General features: G+C 41.0%; 1 protein-coding gene across 2 annotated transcripts in view; it reads right to left on the bottom strand.

Moving 5' to 3' along the window:
- Positions 1-21,669, bottom strand: part of HEPHL1 (hephaestin like 1) — a 77,409-nt gene that overhangs the window by 24,176 nt on the left and 31,564 nt on the right. For both annotated transcript variants that reach the window (XM_046685420.1, XM_046685419.1), the window contains exons 6-12: positions 20,155-20,323; positions 17,614-17,753; positions 17,334-17,465; positions 15,546-15,757; positions 9,715-9,865; positions 6,706-6,918; positions 2,622-2,835 (exon numbers count right to left, since the gene is read on the bottom strand). In XM_046685420.1, coding sequence (XP_046541376.1) covers positions 2,622-2,835; positions 6,706-6,918; positions 9,715-9,865; positions 15,546-15,757; positions 17,334-17,465; positions 17,614-17,753; positions 20,155-20,323 — 1,231 coding nt within the window. The remainder of the gene's footprint in view (positions 1-2,621; positions 2,836-6,705; positions 6,919-9,714; positions 9,866-15,545; positions 15,758-17,333; positions 17,466-17,613; positions 17,754-20,154; positions 20,324-21,669) is intronic.

Below are 21,669 nucleotides of genomic sequence, written 5' to 3'. Positions count from 1 at the left end.
ACTCAGTATGCTCATTCTAGTGTCTTCGCCAGGGACCATGAATTCTGTGTGGGAAAGGACCCTGTCTGCTTTTCTCAGCACTGTTTCACCAGCACTTTTCATGATGCCTAGCATACAGTAGGTATTTAACAAATGTATATACACCTCCTACCCTACACTGTATGCTTTCCAAGGGAAGAGGATTTTTCTTCTACTTTTATTTTCCAGGAGTCCTAGTAACATGTGTGGTGTGGCAAACACAGACTCTAGAGCCATACTCTGCTGTTTTCCAGCTTCCCTCCTCTGCAAAATGAGGTGACAATAATGCACCTACTTGCTAGGGTTGGTGTGAGGATTACGAGTTAAGATCTGTAAAGCACTGCATGAGACATATATTAAGTACCATGTAATCATTTGCCCTATCATCGTCTCACTAGGATGTCGTGTGAGATGCTGAGTCAAAGTTGATGAAATGGGTCAAGTGTGTTATGAGGGTCATATCAGATAGGGTTTGGAAAAGCCCTAGCAAAACGCCTGGCTCGTGGTGGGTGCTCCATAGATGACAGTTATTATTTCGAATCCCAGGTTAGTTAAATTACATGCGTATCAGTCCACAAGCTCAGGAGTACTAGGAATACAACGTTAGTTCTCTATTGCAACTTAATCTGTTTTCAAATCCCCTCCTACTGTACAAACTCTGTCATTGAACCGATGGTCCCACTTATTGCCTTTCTGGGATTCTGAGGCCTTCCCAGTGTGTTAGGAAGCCCCAAGGAAGGACATTCAGGTCCCAAAGTAAGGCAGAGGGTCTGTGCTGACCAGGACAATAGATGTCTCAGGGCTAACCCGCACAGAGAGGTGGTTTGAAAACCAGATGTGTCCCATGCTCTGACCTTGGGTCAAAGGGCAGAGGCATAACAACTGGGGTGCAGAAAAGGCGTTTTGCTCTTGGGCTCTTATCTACAAAGGTACCACAGATGTGCTAATAACCTGTCATTTCAATTCTGTACTGCGTTTTTATCTACAGATCTGTTGTACTTTGAATATGTGAACATGCTATCATTTCACTTTGCTTTTGTTTATTTATGGGCAATATCCAGAGTGGCAGGAGCAGGGTGCAATCACACCTGGCACCCTCCATCACTCTGCGTCACTTGGGAGACATCCCAGAAGACTGAAGATAGAACATCCTGCCAGCCCAGAGGGATGGGGGACCTAAAACAGAAATTACACTGAGTATCAAGAAAATAATGAAGGCTATATTTCTTACACACTCACGGGCTTGAGATTGTACATGTGACAAAATTACTACACAATTATTTCTTTAGTTATGGCAGCCTTTTAATGAAACAATCAGTTTAGAAAAGGCCAAATTAGTATTTATTTCATTTTCCACTGCACCAGCATCAGTCTTTAACTTGTATTGGCGGCAGGGATTTGTATTTGCAAGAGAGGGGTGTCTGGTTTAACAACTGGATTGGTGAATAATCGAATTAATTTTAAATTGTCCTGTCCTTGAGGCAAATCTTTTGAAAATGGAGTCATTTTATTTCTTCATTTATCCATAAGGTGGCAGGGTTGTACTATGTTTTCCAGGAGTCTAAACCCTTGAAACAGGCCAACAAGTAAGAAGAGAAACCAAACACGATAAGGTTAGGGATAGTCGCATGTAGAGGAGTTTGTGTGTGGCTTAGCCATAGAGAATGAGGTGAGGGTGGGGATGTGATAATAACGAACAAAGAGGAACAGGACAACGGTCAACCTGGCATGGGGTGAGGACTCAGATTTATCCTTCAAAAGGTCTATGTCCAACTCTAACTCTACCAGTGACTAGTTGGACAACCGAACTCTGTGCACCGAGTCTTGTCGTCTGCAGTGGGGACAGTGATACCCACGCCGATGGTTGTTGTGAAGTGGGGGCTATTGACCTTGGGGGAAGAGGTCTGCAGGTCTGAGCCTCTATACCTTGACTCCACCCCAGTGCGCCCGGGGAGCTGAGGGCCGATAAAGGACCAGTGCTCACAAGCCTGCTTGCGGCTGCGCCTTGCTGATTCAGTGCTCAGCGCTGCCTGACCGCGCTGTCACCGGAGGGTCAATCTTGCGGACTTTCTAGGTACGAGGCTTAGCAGGGAGATCTGCTCTTTCAACCCCAACTCGGGGACCTCTGCCAAGGCAATGGCCTCCGACCCTTCCTTGGTTGTCCCCCACCATATCAGCGCTCTATCAATGACCCATCCTCAGTTCCCCTTCCCCGCGGTCCTCAATCTACATAGCCCACGTTCTCACCCCGAATCTACACATCATCCCTGCCTCCCGCTGCACCCTGTTGTCTTCCTTAAACCTTTTCCCTCTAGACTCTCCCTCAAACGCCCATCGTTAGTCCGACAGCCATGCTTGGAACCAGCCCCCGCTAGCGGAGGTGTACTGAGCCTTCCTCCAGCGTGCCCTCAAAACAACTTTAGACTCCCTTTCTGGGGGAGAGACGGGCAGTTTCCCTAAGCTTTTGTGCTCGTAAATAAAAGTCTCCGTCTGTGGGAACTGTCCAGACAAAACCAGGGCATTTTCAGTTTTCCACATTTGATAAACGTCCACAGAGCATGTGCAATCCCACCCAAGAGACTCGGCGGCTTCGCCTGTGGTACCTTTCCCCTCCTGCGTCCAAGTGCTGCTTTTCGAACTCCCAGTTTTTGTTAGGGGCATAATCCCATTCTACCTCTTCAGCGGCGATGTAAAAGGTTCTTATCATCCCGTACGGCTGCTCAGAAGGGTCCTTGTTGCCACAGCTGTTGACCTCGTATATCTGATTCATGCCTCTGGCGAAGTGGTGCAACGTGGAACAAAACAGCCTGAAAATACCTGAAAGAGAAACGGCATGGGCGGTGGGTGGCGCTCAGTTTTTCCGTTTTTGATTTTGGTTTGCTAACAAACGTACATGTTTTATTCCGAAACAAATAATCAGTAAGGTGGATTTTTAAAATATCAATTTTATATAGTATTTTTAAATCAGACTGCAAGGGGAAGAAATTACTTTGAATATATTGATTTACAGGGGAAAAAATCTGAAATTTATCTGTAATGGAAAAATGAAACTTGCAGTTGCTACCAAGAAACGATTTCTCTAGGTCTTCCCTACTGTACACATCTATTAGAAGATAGTCATGCCTGGAAAATCAATGGTAAGTATGATTATTTTAGCCCTGCCCAGTTTAAAAACATGTTATTACCTGCACGATTAAGATCCTAGACAAAGTTCACATTAGGTTACATTTCTGAAGTCATGTATTTTGACCTAAAGAATTTCATAAACTATAAAGCACAATACACATATAAGATATTATCTTTATTATTAAGGTCAAATATACCACTTCATTAAGCCCTTGAGCAAAGGAAGTTCTCATTTCCCATGGTAGGTCTACATTATGCTAGATAAAAGAAAAAGAAAAAAAAAAAAGCAACTAAATTTCCCTCCATAATACCAACAATCCTGTCTGACTGGGAATCATGTAATTTTTTAAACTAAATTTTCTAGGTGCAATGGTATCAGGTAGGTATATCTTAGTTGAACTCACCATAAAATCGTGTGAAACAAAATTATTGGAAGATATTAACGCAGTGAAATTATTGGATTGATAAATCTTCCCTTCCTCTAGTGGACTCTGTTCTTAGTGTATGCCTCTCATTAACCATCCACAAGGCATAGAGAGAGATTTTATTGTGCTACACATGTCTACATATTGCCAAATTACGCCTCCAGGATGAACAAAAACCACTGGGTGTGGGTACCCCAGCACCCCCAGGCACTGACGAGGACCCTCATGAGGAAGGGTCTCTGTGAAACCACAGAGAAGACACCTCTGAAGACAGACTTGGAAAGAGCTCCCTCTGCATATGTTGCTTTCCAGGCAGTCCATTATTTCTGTGTTCATCATGTTCTTCAATAGTCGAGGAATTATATTCTCTAGGAACAAAGAGGAGTTTAAGGCCTCGATTGTGGTGATGGTTTCGCAGTTGTATACTTATCTCCAAGCTCATCAGTTTGTATATATTAGATGAGCATACCTCAATAACATGGTTTAAGAAAAGAAAAAACAAAGAAAATGAGTTGCAGCCTACAGTCTGCTCTACCCATGTCTTGGGCACTCTTTTTGATGTGGGGATATGAGACAGGAATTGTTGACATAACCAAGCTTCTAAGCAGTCTCAGATTTACACTCACCATCAAACATAAATCAGACAACATTTTATGAAATGTCTCTTTAGAAGCCTGTAGGTAATACTTAAAGCACTGGAAGAAGTAGCCAAGTCTCTAAAATTATTCCAGCTGCCTCTAGCATGAGTGCCTGTTTCTATGGGTTAAAACTATTTGGCTGTTTCCCTCCCCTCCCTCTTTGGTCTTGAAGAGTGTATTTACAAAGAAAAATCATTCTACAGTAATCAAAACAGCATGGTACTGGTACAAAACAGGTGTACAGATCAATGGAACAGAATTGAAAGCCCAGAAATAAAACCACACATCTATGGACAGCTAATCTTCGACAAAGGAGCTGAGGGCATACAATGGAGAAAAGAAAGTCTCTTCAACAAATGGTGCTGGGAAAACTGGACAGCCACATGTAAAAGAATGAAAATTGACCATTCTTTTTCACCATTCACAAAAATAATCTCAAAATAGATTGAATACCTAAAGGTAAGACCTGAAACCATAAGGCTTCTAGAAGAAAATATAGGCAGTACACTCTTTGACATCAGTATAAAAAGGATTTTTTCAGACACCATATCTTCTCAGACAAGGGAAACAATAGAAAGAATAAACAAATGGGACTTCATCAGACTAAAGAGCTTTGTCAAGGCAAGGGAAAACAGGATTGAAACAGAAAAACAACGCACCAACTGGGAAAAAATATTTGCAAGTCATATATCTGACAAAGGGTTAATCTCCATACTATATAAAGAACTTACACAACTCAACAACAAAAAATCAAACAACCCAATCAAAAAATGGACAGGGGACATGAACAGACATTTCTCCAAAGAATATATACGGATAACCAATAGGCACATGAAAAGATGCTCATCATCACTGATCATCAAGGAAATGCAAATCAAAACTACAATGAGACATCACCTTACACCCGTTAGAATGGCAAAAATAACCAAAACAAAAAGTAACAAATGTTGGAGGGGTTGTGGAGAAAAAAGGAACCCTCATACACTGCTGGTGGGAATGCAAACTAGTGCAGCCACTATGGAAAACAGTATGGAGATTTCTCAAAAAATTAAATATAGAAATACCATATGACCCAGCCATCCCACTCCTGGGTATCTAGCCAAAGAACTTGAAATCAGAAATTCCAAAAGTCCCATGCAACCCTATGTTCATTACAGTATTATTTACAATAGCCAAGACGTGGAAGAAACCTATGTGCCCATCAACTGATGATTGGATGAATGGAATACTACTCAGCCATAAAAAAGGATAAAATCGTCCCATTCACAACAACATGGATGGACCTTGAGGGTATCATGTTAAGTGAAAGAAGCCAGATAAAGACAATCTCTGTTTGACTCCGCTCATAGATGGAAGTTAAACATGTAGACAAAGAGAACAGATTAGTGGTTACCAGGGGAAACGAGGCATAGGGGGTGGGCACAAGGGGTGAAGTGGTGCACCTACAACACGACTGACAATAATATACAACTGAAAGTTCACAAGGTTGTAAATTATCATAATCTTAATAAAAAGTTAAAAAAAAATCATTGTGTCCAACACATCCCTTGGTTGGCTGGTTCATAATTGATTAATTATACGAATGTAGAGAGATTGAATGCTAGAAGTTTACAAGGCAAGGATCATGGAGCTTCCAGTCTCTGGCAGTTCTTGGGCAAAAATTGTAAAGCCCAAACCTCAAGTTTTTAACCAGTGACACCAAGAAGTATCTAAACTGCTGTTCCAGTATGATGCAAAGAAGTAAACATCCACTCATGGAGGAGACAGAGTCAGGAAGTACTCATCTTGGGTAGCATATTGGTTTCTTTTTAAGACTAATGGAAAAGTTGGGTTGGAGGAACATGTTGAATGCCCACAGCATTTGCTTGCTATTCTTATTTTTTATGCAACAGCATATGCTGTCATGTGTAGTTCTATATCTTTTGTAAAAATGCCCAGATTATCTAATTAGCTGGGAAATCTCTAAGAGAAGGGACAGGTACTGGTACTTCAATGGGCCTTCCATGGACTTTGGACCAAGTGCAGCTTGTCCTCTGGGGAAACCAAGGGAACCCACAGAATGAAAATAGAGAAGTCCCCAAGTAACTCATCAAGAGTTCACTAACAGTCTCCAGAGAAGGGAGACCAGGCCACGGCCATAACCTGGAAGCATCTGCTGGGCTGTCCATGCTTGGTAGATGCTTCAGAGCAGCAACTAGAATGATGTTTGTGCTTAAAGAGAACAAAAAATATCGTCTTTCTTGGGGCTCAGTTGGTCATGGATATGAATCAAGAGCATGATCCTAGGATTTGTATGGCAAGGTCATTTCTGCTTTGTGGATGTTATTTTAAATGCCTCGACAATAAAATAATTAGGATTCCCTGATTCTAATCAAGACTATATCTCCTCTATACCCTCTAAAGTGCCCAAATTCACCAATTTCTTCTCGGGGAAGATCCTAAGAGTATATGCCTGAAGACAGGAATTTGGTCACCTGAGATGGCCCTGTCAAGTTTACCTGCATGGTCCGGCTGCATGAAAGCCGTTGTGGAGATGTGGGGAAACAGGGCCAGCGTGTCACGATGAGTCCCTCGTAGGTGGATGGTGTTCCCTTGAAAATAAACTCCATGCATGTCGGTGTCAGTGCCCATTCCAATCATATGCCAGGAAACTCTATCCTTTTTGCACATGGTTAGGCCTGGCTGGTTGCCATACATGTAGCCATTAATAGCTAAATGGAAGGAAAAAAGATAGAGCCCACTATAATTATGTAGATATACTGAAAACACATCATGTTAGTGAAAGATTGTCAATGTGTATGGGGGTGGGGTGTTTATGTGTTCAAGTTCTAACTATTTACAGAAGATCCATATTATCAGAGAATAAATAGTACTGGGCAAAAGCCACAAGGTGAATCAATTTAAAATGGAGACTAAAACTAACAATGAATAATGAAAATATACTAAAATTGTGAAAATGTTGTATTTAACAACATATACACAAAAGCACTAATTCTAAGAATAATAAGGAATAAATCAGATTGTTTTCTGGCATAATTTTTTCTGACAAAATGGATTGATGATGTAAGATGATATCCTTCTTTTCACATCGTTTTGAGGATTATAAAGAGCATCATACTTGTAAAACTATTTTATGGACTTCACGAATTTTCCCAAAATCTTCTCTAAAACTCTAAATATGAAAATCATTTTCCTTTGAGGTTCTTATCCTGTCATCTCCCTGAGAAAGTGTCTCTTTCTCAGTTACTAATTCATTTAATTTTGTCAGATCCTCATTTGCCGATGACTTTGCATTTGATTCTAGCAGTTATCAGACGTCCCTTTACTGATTTCATGGCTCCTGCATCATTTGAAAGATTTGCAATTGATTGACATCGTATTTGCACGTCTGGTCAGTGGACAGGGATTTTTTAGGGGGAGAGGGATGCTAAGTTTCTAAGAGGTTAGTCTCTGAGTAGGTAATTTTGCATTTGATAACTTTTATTTCCCTACCCAATAGAATAACTGAAGGGACTTTGAATAATGATTACTTAGATATGAAGACTCTCAGTATCTCCTGAAATGAAAATCATTTTTATCTTTTACATCAACCTCAATCCATGGATAGTGGCTGCCTGGAGCAGTGCCTTGAGAAGAGTTTAGAAATAACATTCCCACTCTGTGGGGGATGACTGCCATGATTGAATAGCACTGTCTGAGGGGTGAGTGTACATAATCACATCTCATGCTTGATAGATAAAGATTCTATGCCCCTTACTCCCTATTAATGCCCATAGGAGGAAAGAGCAACTACCACGCACATGAAAGATGTTCTGTAATAATTCCATTGTCAATAAAATTACTTTTTATTTCTTTGTCTGCAGAACCAGTGGTGCTTGGCAATTTTACTCAGATATCTAGGGTTATTAGTAGAGATTTCAAGAAGCCCTGGGGCTTCTGAGAAGAACATCACATTTTCTGAAAAAAAATCTTTAATAATGCTTTTTCAAATAAATTCTATAAATCTTGTCCATTGAAGGTTAAAGAGATACCATTGTAAATTGAGGTGCTAATAATTTAGTCTTTGGCTGGCTGCCAAGGAATCTTCTCTTGCCTTGGAACTCTAAAGCCTCTCTTTCTGGAATATTTATTCACTCATTCATTCATTCAACAAACACCTGTGAATGTAGACCATAGAATACATGCAATGCAGAGCATTGTATACTACGTGAGGCACTCTCTCTTTGGTGGTGTTGCCATTTTTCTTTGTCCCACTCCATGAAAGCAAGACCAGAAATAGAATTCAATTTATAATTAATGCAAAATCTGAAACGATACATTATTTTCCTTTAAAAATGACATATTCAGCATGTCCAAAATATGAAAATGTGCTTCACATTGCCAAACCAGGATGGGGCTGGATTTGACAGGGTCCATTATGCTGTTTAATATTTTTTATATGCAAGCCTCTCTTATGATAAACTCCTTTTGCAGCTTAGTTTCTCCACTAAGGAATTGCTATGTTTCCTCATTTCTAGCTTAGTTTCCCTTTTTTACTGGCTACTAGAAAGGTTGGAAACAAATTTCATATTTGGTTATAACAAAACTTTTTGTGGAAGATGATACTGAAAATGCATTACTCCTTGCTTTCCGTTGGTCCAAGAGGGGACTCCGTTGGAACGGAGCATCCAGAAGCGTGTGAGTCTGTGAGCTGGCTACTGTGAGTCACCTGGAATCTTGGACGTTTTTGGACTTCCTTGGGGTTAGGGGGCGATTAGGGACTATTTTGTTATTTTCCCATAATGTTTTAAAGGCAATAAATAGAGGTTACACTTGACCCTAAAACAAGCAGTTTAGCCCCTGTTATCCTACAGTGCCTGCTTTAGGCGCGTTTGTTGACTACACATTCTCGTGGGCACCTGAGTTTGAACTCTGGCCCATTACTCTGTTACCTTGGGTAACGTGCCCAAGTCTAACGAGAATCCTGGGTCAGTCACATCAGTTACAAGGTGGTTTGCTAATGTAACAACTGGTATAAGAGAAACAGAGAAGGAGAATTAAGCAGTTCCTCCTCAACAAAGATCTAGGATAGGGACGGCCAGTATTTCACAAATTAACGCGTTAGACAGTCATTCATACTACCTGATAAGAGATACTTTGCTGTATAATGATTATCTCCAGTTATCACTTGGGTTATCAGACTTAATGCTGCCATTGTGAACCCGAGGGAGGGCACTTTGTCAGTAATTTTTCTACATCTAAGATGGACTGTGATCTTTGCTAGTTCAAACTCTGTGTTGCTTCACCTAAGGCTGATACCGTGTTTTAGAGGTATTAATTAAATTTCACAACATCTGTGGGAGATAGGGAGGTTTCACCATACCCTGTGAGGCTGAAGCCATGAAATAATTTACTCATGACCGAAAATAATACCCAAGAAACCAAAATAAAGGTAAAGTATTTCAAGTATTTTCACTTCGAATACAATTACGCCTTTCCTTGACAGGAGGGAGAGTCTTTTCTCATACCATGCATTTGGTTGGACTTCACAAACTCTTTGTCTTCTTTGTCAACACTGAAGGGACGCCAGGTAAACTTCTGAATGTTTTCATCAAGATACCTGCTCAGATTCTCATCGAAGACTGTGAACAGCAGGTAAAATTCCTTGTCTATTCCTTTCTACAGAGAAAAAAGAAATGAACACATAAGAAGTACAGCTGGGAGGAATTCTTAGTTCTGCTTCACTTGCAAAGAAACACAAAGTAAATTAGGATCAACATCAGCCATAGATTTCCTGGGTCATTTTGTGAATCAGGATTCTGAGCGTGATTCTGATAAATTCATTCCACACCCCAAAAATCCATGTTTCTCATTGTAACCTTCTCCCTCCCCATGTGACTTCCTGCTCAGAATCTTTCCTACTCTGTGGTACTCCCATTGTCAGGCTGGTCATCACGATCTTCTTCTCCTTACCATGGCTTCCATATCCTGGCCCCAGCCTCTCTGACTTCATCTCCTTGTACTCACCCTCTAGCTTACTCCAACCTCCCCAGGCTTTTGCTCTTCTGTGAACACACCAACTTCATTCCTGCCTCAGGGCCTTTTCATGTGCTGTTCCTACTGCCTGGAGAAGGTTCTCCCAGGTCTTGCCCAGGTCACTCCCTTACTCCATTTAGTTCCCTGTACAAATGTCACCTCCTCAGAGTGCCCCTCCCTGACACCCTGTCTAAAACAGTCACACATCTGTCACTCTGCCTGCAAACTTACTTTATTTCACCCTACTTTACTCTTCTTCATAGCACTTGTCTCCACCTGAAATTACGTTTTATTTGTAAACTTTGTATTTGTGACTGTTTTCCCACTGCAATGTAGGCTTTGTGAGGGTGGCGATGTTTGAGGCTCCTCTCTGTATCCTGAGCTCCAAGAAAAAAGCCTGGAAAGGCAGGAACCCAATATGTGTTTGTGAATGAAATAAGGAAATCATATAACCCAGGAGACTTTGCTAAACTATGTTAGCTTGAGTTGATATTGGGGGAATTAGGGATTACTTCCACTGTGTGTATTCCTAATTCCTCATGTCTGAAAACATGGCATCCTAAATTGCTGAAATGTACTTTTCTTTAAAGCTCAACCAGAGAGGTGATTGTGTTTCATGCCCCTTGATGTCTTCCTACCTCTAATCAGCTCCCCTCCAATCCACCCTTCATCCTGCTGCCTGCTCCAGGGGGATCCTCAGCAATGCCATCTGATCACATCTCTCTCCTTCTTACACTGGACAATACAATCTAAGCTCACAGCGATCTGGTCCCTTCTTACCTTCAGCCTCCTCTCTTGGCCCTTCCCTCCTGGCTCTTTGAGGCGAGGCCAAGCTCCTTACAGCAATTTGAACTTGCTGTGTTCTGCAGGTCTCTGTCTTTCGTGTACGTATCCCCCAGCTTTGACCATCTGCCACCCCAAACCAACCTCAAGGGCCTGCTTAGCTGCCCCACCTCTGTGAGGCTTCCCTGACTCCTCATGGGAGACGTGGATCCTCCTTGCTTTATGCTCCTGCTACACCTCATGTGCACTGACTGCTTTTATCACATGGTGTTTTAGGAGGCAATAGTTTAAGATCATAGGCTATGAAAAGAAACAATGTAGGCTTGAAATTTTTCAAAATAAAATATTAAAAAATTGGGGGGAAGTAGAGGGTCAGACTATATTTTTAAAAAGTATGGGCTATGGGAGCAGGCAGACCTGAGTTCTAATGCTGTTCTGCTTACCTGCTGTGGAAACTAGGGCAAGTGATTTATCCGCTATAAGCCCCAATTCCCTCATTTGCAAAATGAGCATAATAATAGTCCCCACCTCATATTTTTGTGAAGGTTAAATTAGATAATATAAGTAAAGTACTCAACACATCTGGCAAATAATAAGTAGACAATGTTAACTGTCATTATTCGCCGTGATTGCAATTGTCCATAGTATAAGAATAAACCATTGAAAAGAGTTGAGTTGAAGAACCTCATCATCTGAGAGGTATTTGGAGGGCAGCTGGGTCTGCAAGAGTGGGAAATCAGCCCAGAAAAGGGTTAAAAGAGAGAAGATAGGACCCTGTGTGATGGTTAATTTTATGTGTCAACTGAACTGGGCCATGAGATGCCTAGATATTTAGTCAAACGTTATTCTGGGCATTTTCATGAGAGTGTCTTGGGATGAGATTAACATTTGAATCAGTACACTGAGTAAAGCACTGCCCTCCCTAATGTGGGTGGGCCTCATCCAATCAGTTGAAGGCCTCAATAGAACAAAAGTCTGATCCTCCCACAAGTAAAAGGGAAGTCCTCCTGCCTGACTGCCTTCAAACTTGAACACTGGCTTTTTCCTGCCCTTAGCCTCACACTGAAACATTGGCTCTGCCTGGATCTGGAGCCTGCTGGCCTTTGGAGTAGAACTATACCCTTGGCTCCCCTGGTCTCCTGCTTGCTGAGTCAACCTGCAGATCTTAGAACTTATCAGCCTCCATAACTGTGTGAGCCAATTCCTTCCAGTAAATCTCTTTCTGTTTATGCATACATCCTAATGGTTCTGTTTTTCTGGAGAACTCTGATTAATATACTCTGCTACTTGTGTGTGGAATGCATCTGAGTGATGGCTTGAGTCTGCAGCACAAAGCTCTTTTGTGGAGAGCACCTATATCAGTACATTCTGGGCTCCCACGGCAGCAGGGAAGCCGGGAGGTATGAACCATAAGCCATCACACAACTCTGAGTGCTTAAATGAGGAAGTGGGAAACGAGTTTTGAAACGAGGCTGTCCTGAAATTTTCAGTGTTCATTTTCAGGCCACACATTTAACATTTGAGATGTGTATAATAGGGCATTTTCTGTTAACCAAACGTCTTAATACAACTTTGAAGATAAGAACGCTCACCCTGTATTTCATTTATTCAAACATAAATATTTTTAGAGTGTCAGCGATGCACCAGGCATTGTTCTGGGAAGTGAAGATAAGACAGACAAGGTCCCTGCTCCATGGCACTTACATTTTTGTAGGAGGAAATATACTATGCACATAAAAAATAAAGAAAGAAAGAAAATGTCCTAAGGTGGTAAGTGATATTAAAATCAGCTAATGTGATACTGACTTTAGCTTAGTGAGCAGGGAAGGCTTCTCTAAGGAGGTGACAAGAAGAGCCAGCCTTGCGAAGGGAAGGCATTCCAAACAGAGGCAGCCTAGTAGAGAGGTGCTAAGCCAAGGGTAAGCTTGACCACTTTGATGAACAGAAGGGTAGTGTGGCTGGAGCATAAGCAGGCAGGAGGGAGTGTAGTGAGAGAGATCAAAGAAGGAGTCAGAGGCTGGGGCGCATAGGCCTAGGCTAAGAAATGTACATTTTTGTTCTAAGTGTGATAGGAAACCACTGGAGGATGTTAAACACGGAAGTGACTTGATCTTATTTGCATTTTAGAAAAGTCACACTTGCTGCCCTGTGACGAAATAGATCATAGAGAAAAGACAGGACATGAAGAGGAGACAACATGTGATCCTAGATCAGAGCCTGGACCAAGAAAAACGTATTTTTCTTTTGCTGTAAAGGTCACCCATCAGACAGCAAAATTTTAAAAGGTGTGAAAATTTGATAATAGTATGTATCAAGGTTAATTTCCTGACTCGGATAATTCTACTGTGTTTATGTCAGGGAGTGACCTTGTTTTTCAGAAACTATACACTGAAGCGATATCATGTCTGCCACCTACTCTCAACCAATTCAGGAAGAAAAATAGTCTAGAAAAATAAAAATGAGAGAATAATAAAGCAAACAAAGTAAAATGTTTATATTTGGGGAATCTGGGTGAAAGATATACGGAGAATTCTTTGCAATCTTTCCGTAAGCCTAAAATTATTTCAAAATAAAATGTATAGGATAGATATAGATGGATGGATGGGTGGATGGATGAATGGATGAATGAATAGATAGATAGACTGATTGATTGATTGATAGATAATAGAGAAGGGAAGTAGGAAGTTTGATTGAACAGTTATTGTGGAAGGTCATCAGTTTTAGAAAAGGGCCTACTATCACTCGGTATGTTTTATGACATCCATTTGCCACTGGGAGAATTTATGGCAATTTACTGGAAGGAGATGCAAACTCCTCTTTACACGTTCATCTCTCTACCTGCCTAGAACAGGCCTAAGTTTTTACCTTAGAGGGTCTGGCTTAGTATGTGTTTCATAAATATTCCTTGCATTGAAAAGAACTTTCTGTGTGGTCAAATGGATTTCTCTCTCAGGCAAATCCCAGGTATGGGGTGTTTTAAGTTACAATTTTTTTTTGTAAATTTTGTATAAGTGGACTGACCATGAATGGTACTTGGCTCAGGCAACAACTCCCAGAGATTAGAAGGTGCTTCTGGCAAACCTCAAAGTCACCATTCAATGGATGCAACAGGGGCAGAATCAGAACTACCTAACGAAAGTTTTCTGGCACTAATTTCCTTGGCTCAGGGATTTAGCTAGTAGGAAGCAGGGTAGTGTATTGGAAAAAGAACAAAGCTGGATGCTCGAAGTTCCATGATCTACTGCTGGCTTTCACTACTTCCTAGGTGTGTTTCCTGGGCTGTCAAAGTCTCTGAGCCTCAGTTTCTTCAGCTTTAAAATAGGGTTACTCATTCTGCTTTGCCTTCTACGGTTGTTGAAGTACAGTGTAAATATTCAGTCTTGTCGCACAAGCATTGTTGAGGGCCATTCAGAGGTCCAGGGACACACTGAGCTTCTAATAGACATTTCCAGGATTGGTCCTTTGTGCAGGGAAATAAAAATCTGAGATGGACCAAGATACTCTGTCCTCTATCTAGAAATTCCTTTGAGCCCATAAGCGGGTCTGTACAATGCAAAACATAAAATATGCCATTTAAATAAATAGCCTCACTATTTCTGATTGGTGAAGTAATTCGAAATGGTTAAATGACTGGATTTTCCTCTTTTCATCAATGTGTTTTTTCGTTTTATTTTTTTGAGGAAGATTAGCCCTGAGCTAACATCTGCTGCCAATCTCTTCTTTTTGCTGAGGAAGACTGGCCCTGAGCTAACATCCATGCCCATCTTCCTCTACTTTATATGTGGGACGCCTACCACAGCATGGTGTGCCAAGGGGTGCCAAGTCTGCACCCGGGATCCGAACCAGCAAACCCCTGGCCATCAAAGCAGAATGTGCGCACTTAACTACTGCGCCACAGGGCCAGCCCCCATTGATGTGTTTGATATCACGTAGACATGGCTTGAAATGTTATGCTTTGCCACAGCCATCAGTGCAGCTGTCTAGGCCTCTAAGGTGGGACTAGCAAGAAATTATCAACATGCTTTCTCGTTCGCTCAGCCATCGTGGTTACTTCTGGTTTGCAATGGTGAGTTACAGCGCTTCTCAATCCTGGCTGCATGTTGGAATCACCTGGAGACTCTGATTTAATTGGTCTGGAGCACCTGAAGAAAAGATGGGTAAAAGGTCCCCAGGTGATTCTAATGTGCGGCCAAGTTTGAGGAACCTTGTCCAAGGAAAAAGCATCCCAATTTGCATTCCATGTGGATCTCTGAAGATTCTAGAATCAAAGCAATGCACAGGGAAAGAGACCTACTGAATCCTAGCCACAACAAGCAGAAACCCTGGGTTTGTGGGTGAACATCTGTAACTTTGGGAAGTCTGATCTTAAATCTACAAAAACATAACGGAAAAGTCCCATTATGTAGAAGTCAATTTCAAGAGGAAGGAAGAAAAAGTGCTTTTTGTGACTGCCTCTTTATTACTATCTAATCTCCAGCCATATTACTGATTTCTCCCACATACAACCCTAAGAAGAACCTGGTGACATCCGTTGGCCTACCTGTGTCCCATCAGCATTGAGAGCGCCCTTTTTACAGACTAGCAAAGGCCCTACGAGGCCAGAGCTGGTATCCTTGATTGGCTCAACCGCTGAGAAGTAAAGATAAGTCAGACAGGGGGGGTCACCAGCTGCTGGGCTCACGCTTTCAGGCACCATCCACCTGTATGTGAAGCTTTCACCTGGCTTAACATGTGCCCCTGGCTTCAGGAATCCTGAGGAGATAAATGAAACAATTACTCAAAGCAACAGCCGAGGACATTAAACATGTCAGACTGGGTCTTCCAGCTGTGGGTGTCTCTCTCTGATGATGTGTTTTGCAAAAGGGTAGTTGTTTTTGCTTATGCATCTTACCAGGGGAGGCCACTGCCACAGTCTGCTGTTTCATGAGATAGAAGTTATATCCAAGGATTGTCTTTTTCATAAATTACGTTTAGTATCTTCACAGATACTCTTTCTTACTCAAATACCAGGTTTAGCAAATATTAAAAGAGTGATAATTGCCCATTTAGCAATTAAATATAAAGCCATAAAATATCTTTGGGTGCCTTCCATGTGGAATATATCATACTTGGCCTTCTATGTGGAATGTATTGTATCACAGAGGATAGCCCAAAAAGTTAAGCAAGAGACTCATCTTTAAAGAGTTTGAAATCCAGAAAGGAGAACTAGGAAATAACTCAAATAACTACAAGATAGAGGAGGTAAGTGAATGCCCTAGGTTGCAAAACTGATAAATAGCAGATCTGGGATTCACACTCAGGACTGATTCTGCAGACTGTGCACTCAATCCTCACGTTGTATTGCCAAATGAACACATTGAATCTCTCCAAGTAGACTGAGGCCAGAGACTCTCTGTATCTTGTCCAGAGCTTTGCAACAAGGTGCCTAATAAGTTTGCTGTGTTAAACAACAGAAAATATAAACATTTGGGCTAGCGCTGGCATTCTTTCTGTGCACACACAAGAAGTCATTGTGAGCATTTTGACCAAGGAAGAGAGTGCAGGTGCAGGAGACACTGCTGTAACAGAGGAGGGTGAGGATGGGTCTGGGGAGGGGGGGTTCTCCCTCTATTCCTTCCTTCTCTGTCCCCTCACCATCACCACAAAGCCTGCTCCAGACTGGGCCCAGTGTCACACTGGGGTGCGAAGAGGTATCCCAGGCAGCCATGACATCTGTTACAGTGACGGGAAGGCTTCCAAGGAGACCAGCAGTTTCCCAAGAGCAGTATCATGAAGGATGTCATGGACAGTAGTTCCTGCAACCACTGGGCAGAAGCTACCTTTCTTACATGCAGAGAGCCTGTGCTACCTACTCTGTGATGGGGAGAGTCCATACATGATGATAAGCACATAATACTGATTTTAAATAAATATTTGTTGAAAGATACAGAGAAAGACCATGTGTAAGATTTTGATGTCCACAGAACATTGGCAATCAGATTTTCCTCTTAGCCTTCACGCCCAGGATCACATGCGACCTGCAGCAGGAAAGCTCTCCATCTTAGAGAAGTCGGGGTGACTATGAACATAGTTTGTTTTGAAATTTATTACATTACTGAGGGAAAAGGAAAGGAATTAACATTTCCTAAGAAGCTGCTGGAGGCCAGACCTACAGTCCTGAATTCTCTCCATCTCTTCACGGAGACTTGTGAGGTATCATTATCTGTGTTGATAGGTGAGAATAATAAGGTTTAAAAAGTTGAAGTAATTCCCTGAGCTCACAGGGCTGATAAGTGAAGGGACCAGCTCGCTCATCCTGTTTCCTCCCTAAGCTCAGGCTGAGACTTACCATCGACGTTTGGGGCTGCATCAGAGGCCTTGTCATAGATCACACCATGGGGCAAAATACTGTAGACTTTGTCAGCTTTGTTAGCAAAGGTCACCAACAGGGTATCGCCTACCTCTGCCCTGATGACTGGACCTGAAAAATATTGAGAGGAGGAGAGACGAGATGATGGAAAGAGACAGAGAGAAGTGAATATGGGCAAGAGAAGAGACATCCCATGTAGGTATATGCCCAGCTTAAACCTCCCCTTCAATTCAAAACATGATGGATGGTTTTACTCTACCAAGAATTCCAAGATGGGCTTCTGCCTCAGAGAGTCTCTTTCTTTGAGCAAAAGTTGCATCAACATATTCCACATACTGAGCCTTCCAATATTTTCCTCCTATTCTGTTGTCCCCTTGTGTGAAGTAGAGTTCAGAGTCACTGTGGAAAGAATAGGAACCTGGCTGAGAATACATCTCTGCATATCCACCAAATGCCTTAATTATGGAGCTTTATTGTCTTTTGCCCATGTTCACCAACCCATCTTCCCCAAAAAGATGGCACAGTCTTCAACAAAGTTCCCAGGAATAGCCAACCAGCCTTAAAAGTCTTCAGAAGCTGGATGATGCTCAAGTTCATTTCTCTCTTAGCCATTGTACTTTCTTTCCCAGAAGTCCAGCAACTGACAAAGGCACAAGTAAACTCCTTACTTACCAGTACTGGGGTCCCAGAAGGGTGTCCTACAAAGTAACAAAGAGCTAACCAGTTTCTTTGCAGAGTGAACATCCCTCTATCTCTTGCTGATGTCAATATGAATAGTCTCTGCATCTAGTAAGCTCTTTGAGATCTGGGATGGTTAAGGAATGCAGTGTCTAGTTAACCAAATAGTTTAAAGGAGAGTTATCATATAAACTATATACACTAAATACCAAATTTCAAAGTATTATTGAAATACAATAATATAAATTCTGACTGGCCCTATCGCTGTCTTATTTCATCTCTGTCAATGGTACCATCACTTTTGCAATCATGCAGGTTGCCTTTGTCCTCTTTTTCTGCTCATCCCCTTATCTTGCCCATCCTGACTTTGTAGCTTTTTATTGCATCTCTCCTTTTCTGTACCTTTTTTTCATCTTTCCTTTCCTTTCTTCCCACTGCCACAACCCTAGTTCATGCCTTCATCACCTTGTGTGGACCATGATATGAAGCCCCTGACTGCACGCTCTGCATCCTCTATCTCACATTGGCTCACTCAGTATACAAACTTAGACAACATTAGTCTCCAAAATGATAATTTTCATTGTCATTTACCTACTGCAACATCTTCAATTGCTTCCACTTGCCAATCAAATAAAGTTCAAAAGGATTATAAGCCCTCTGCAACTGATATCCAGTTTACTTTACCCCAATTCTCTCTCTACTGCTCCATGCAAATGCCTGTTCCCCTAGGCAAATCCTCCACTCCAGTCATTCTGATGTCATCACTCTCCCCTATATGGTAGGTACTTTGCATCCACTCCTACGTCTAAAATTTCCTTCTCTTCACTGTTCACTTATGTAAATTCTATGATTCTTCAAGACCCTGTTTAAGCCTACTTCCTCTGTGAAGTGTTCCTGGCTTTCTTAGTTCACTGAATGCCCAGAGAACTCACTGTCTGGATGGTTCATCTTAGTCTTATTCGTAACCTGCAAAGTTGCTTCTCTTCCCCTGTGCATACAGGTTCTTCACCTGAAGGTAGGAAGATTGTCTTAGACCTCTTTGCATCCCTCATGTCGCTTAGAACATTGTGCTTTCATATATTAAATTAAATATTGATTGAATATAGCTTAATATTTCATATCTTATAAGGTGCTCCAGAATTCTGGAAAGCTTCTAAGACATAATTTTCAATGCTAATTCTTATTATTCTGTTTATGGAGAAATACTGGTAAATAGAGAATATTGAGATCAAAGTTTTTTATATATGGTTGACACAAATTTTTAGGCAAGGCTCAAGTGCATCAGTTTGGTGGAAGAATGAATGAATAAATGAATGAAATTTACAAAGAAAGAAACAAAGGGTATCTTATTGATCACAAAGAGAATTTTTAAAACATTATCTCAAAGATAAAAAGAATCACAGGGTTATAGCAATACTTCTTGGTATCACATTGTACAGTTTTTAGTGCTTTCACAGACATCATTGCATATGAGTCTACAATAACAAGTCCCAGGAATCCACATTCACTTAATGAATTGGTAGATTCAACTTGAAAAATACTATGTGCCATGGGAGCCCAGAGAGAAAATGATTAACTGTGACTCAGGAGTCAGGGGAGGCTTCACTTAAGAGGTGACATTAGAGTTAAATTTTGGAGGAAAAATGTCATTCTACTGGACAGGGAGGAAAAGGACATTCTGGATAGAGGGGGTGTAACTTGCGTCAGGCTGTCCTTGAACCAAAAAGGATAACCTTCCTTGGTCAGTTCATTTCCTTTGAGATTCCTGTCTTATTCCCTCTTCAAAACTGTCTGTTCCATGTATACAAAAGCCTAATTCTGTTCTCTGTTAGCTTAGTATTTCTCGTGGCAGTTTGCACATAGTAGGTGCTCAAGAGAAGAGGAATGAATGAATGAATGACTCTAGTGCTTTGATTTAGCCAAGAAACCACAGAGCAATAAATACTCTGCCAATTCTCAGCAACATATCTGGGGCTCAGAACTCCTTAAGGAGTGTCATTATGCTATCTACGCAGTATGTGCTCGCAAGAACAGTGCCTGGAATACAAATGAGATCACAGGAAAAAGCCTAGCGGATGCCTCTCTTATGAGAGGCTTAGAAACACCAGCAAAGAGAGCTTACCTGCCGGAGGTATTTAGGGGAAGACCATTGAATTTGTTATAGCCTTGAGGACCATAATCCCAGAGAATTTTTTCAGCTGCTATAAAGTAGTGCCTCTGTTTCCCTTTCATCTTGGGGTGAGAAATACCACTTTTGCAATTCCCAACATTGTATTGCCCCAGCATACCAGCTGCAGAAGAGAGGAAAACCACAAGACAAGGTATAAATGCTCACAAAAGAAATGATACAGGAAAAGATTGATAGATTTGACTTCATGAACATTGAAAACTTTTGTACAGGAAATAAAACCATAAATGAAGTTAAAAGTAAAGGATAAATGGTGGGGAGAGGGATATTGTAACACATATGACAAAAGATTGATATGTAAATAATCTGACAAATAAGAAGGAGAAAAGTAAATTTCCTAATAGAAAATGGACAGAGGACATAAACAGGTTATTCACAAAAGATATACAATTGGCCCACAAACAAATGAAGAAAAAAAAGTTCACCCTTAGCAATCAAGTGACACTTGTTCATTTATCAGATTGGTAAAGATTAGGAAGACTGATCATTCTCAGGGTTGGCAGATGAATGGGGAAAAGGGAATGCTCACACACCACGGTGAAGAGTAACAATTTCTCAAAGGGAATTTGGCAATATAGGTCCATAGCTTAAAAAAAAGGGTCAAACTCTTTGACCCCAGGAATTCCAAATCGAGGAGTTTTCCTAAGAAAATGTCAGACAAAAGTATAAACACATCTGTAAATTGATGTTTATCATTATTATAATAGCAAAAAAAATAGGGGAAATCTAATTGTTAAGCAATACAGTGCTGGTTAAGTAAATTGTAATCTCCTTATAAAAGACACTGAAAGGATTAACAATGACGTAGTAGATCTATATTCATTAACATGGAAGTATATTTCCAATATATTAATAAGCAGGAAAAGTGAGATATCGGGAACTATTAATAAATTGATGTCATTTTATAGATAACATATGCATTTGTGTATAAAGTTCTAGAAAATAGTGAGGGAGGATATCATCAAAATGTGATACCATTATTTTTAGATGGGATTCTGATTTAAAAATTGAATTACATGTATTTTCTAATGTTTTTACAATAATTTTTTCTTAGGGTATGGACAATTTAGGAATACTATATTTCAGTAATGTATAAACATCAGTGTATGTCCACAGCTACTGGCCAAGCTTAGCAATCTTCCTAGTCTCAAATGACTGCTAATGCCTTGATTTTAAAACTAGTCTCTTCCCAGATTTAACAGCGTGAGACCCTTTAAGAATAGGGATTCTGTGTGTAGGGCACTTAAGATCTACCCTATTAGGAAATTTCAACTGTACAACGTAGTATTGTTGACTGTAGTCGCTGTCGCTGTTCCGTATATGAGATCTCCAGAACTCATTCATCCTGCAAAACTGAAACTTTGTACTCTGAGATCTGGTGTTCTCACCATACATACACAAAGGTAATTATGTGAGGTAATTGATATGTTAGTTAGCTTGAGTGTGGTG

The sequence above is a fragment of the Equus quagga genome, chromosome 14, assembly GCF_021613505.1.
Source record: "Equus quagga isolate Etosha38 chromosome 14, UCLA_HA_Equagga_1.0, whole genome shotgun sequence".
In the NCBI taxonomy this organism is placed as follows: Eukaryota; Metazoa; Chordata; class Mammalia; order Perissodactyla; family Equidae; genus Equus; species Equus quagga.
The sequence above is the reverse complement of the archived record's forward strand: the minus strand, read 5'-3'. Positions and strand labels throughout refer to the sequence as shown.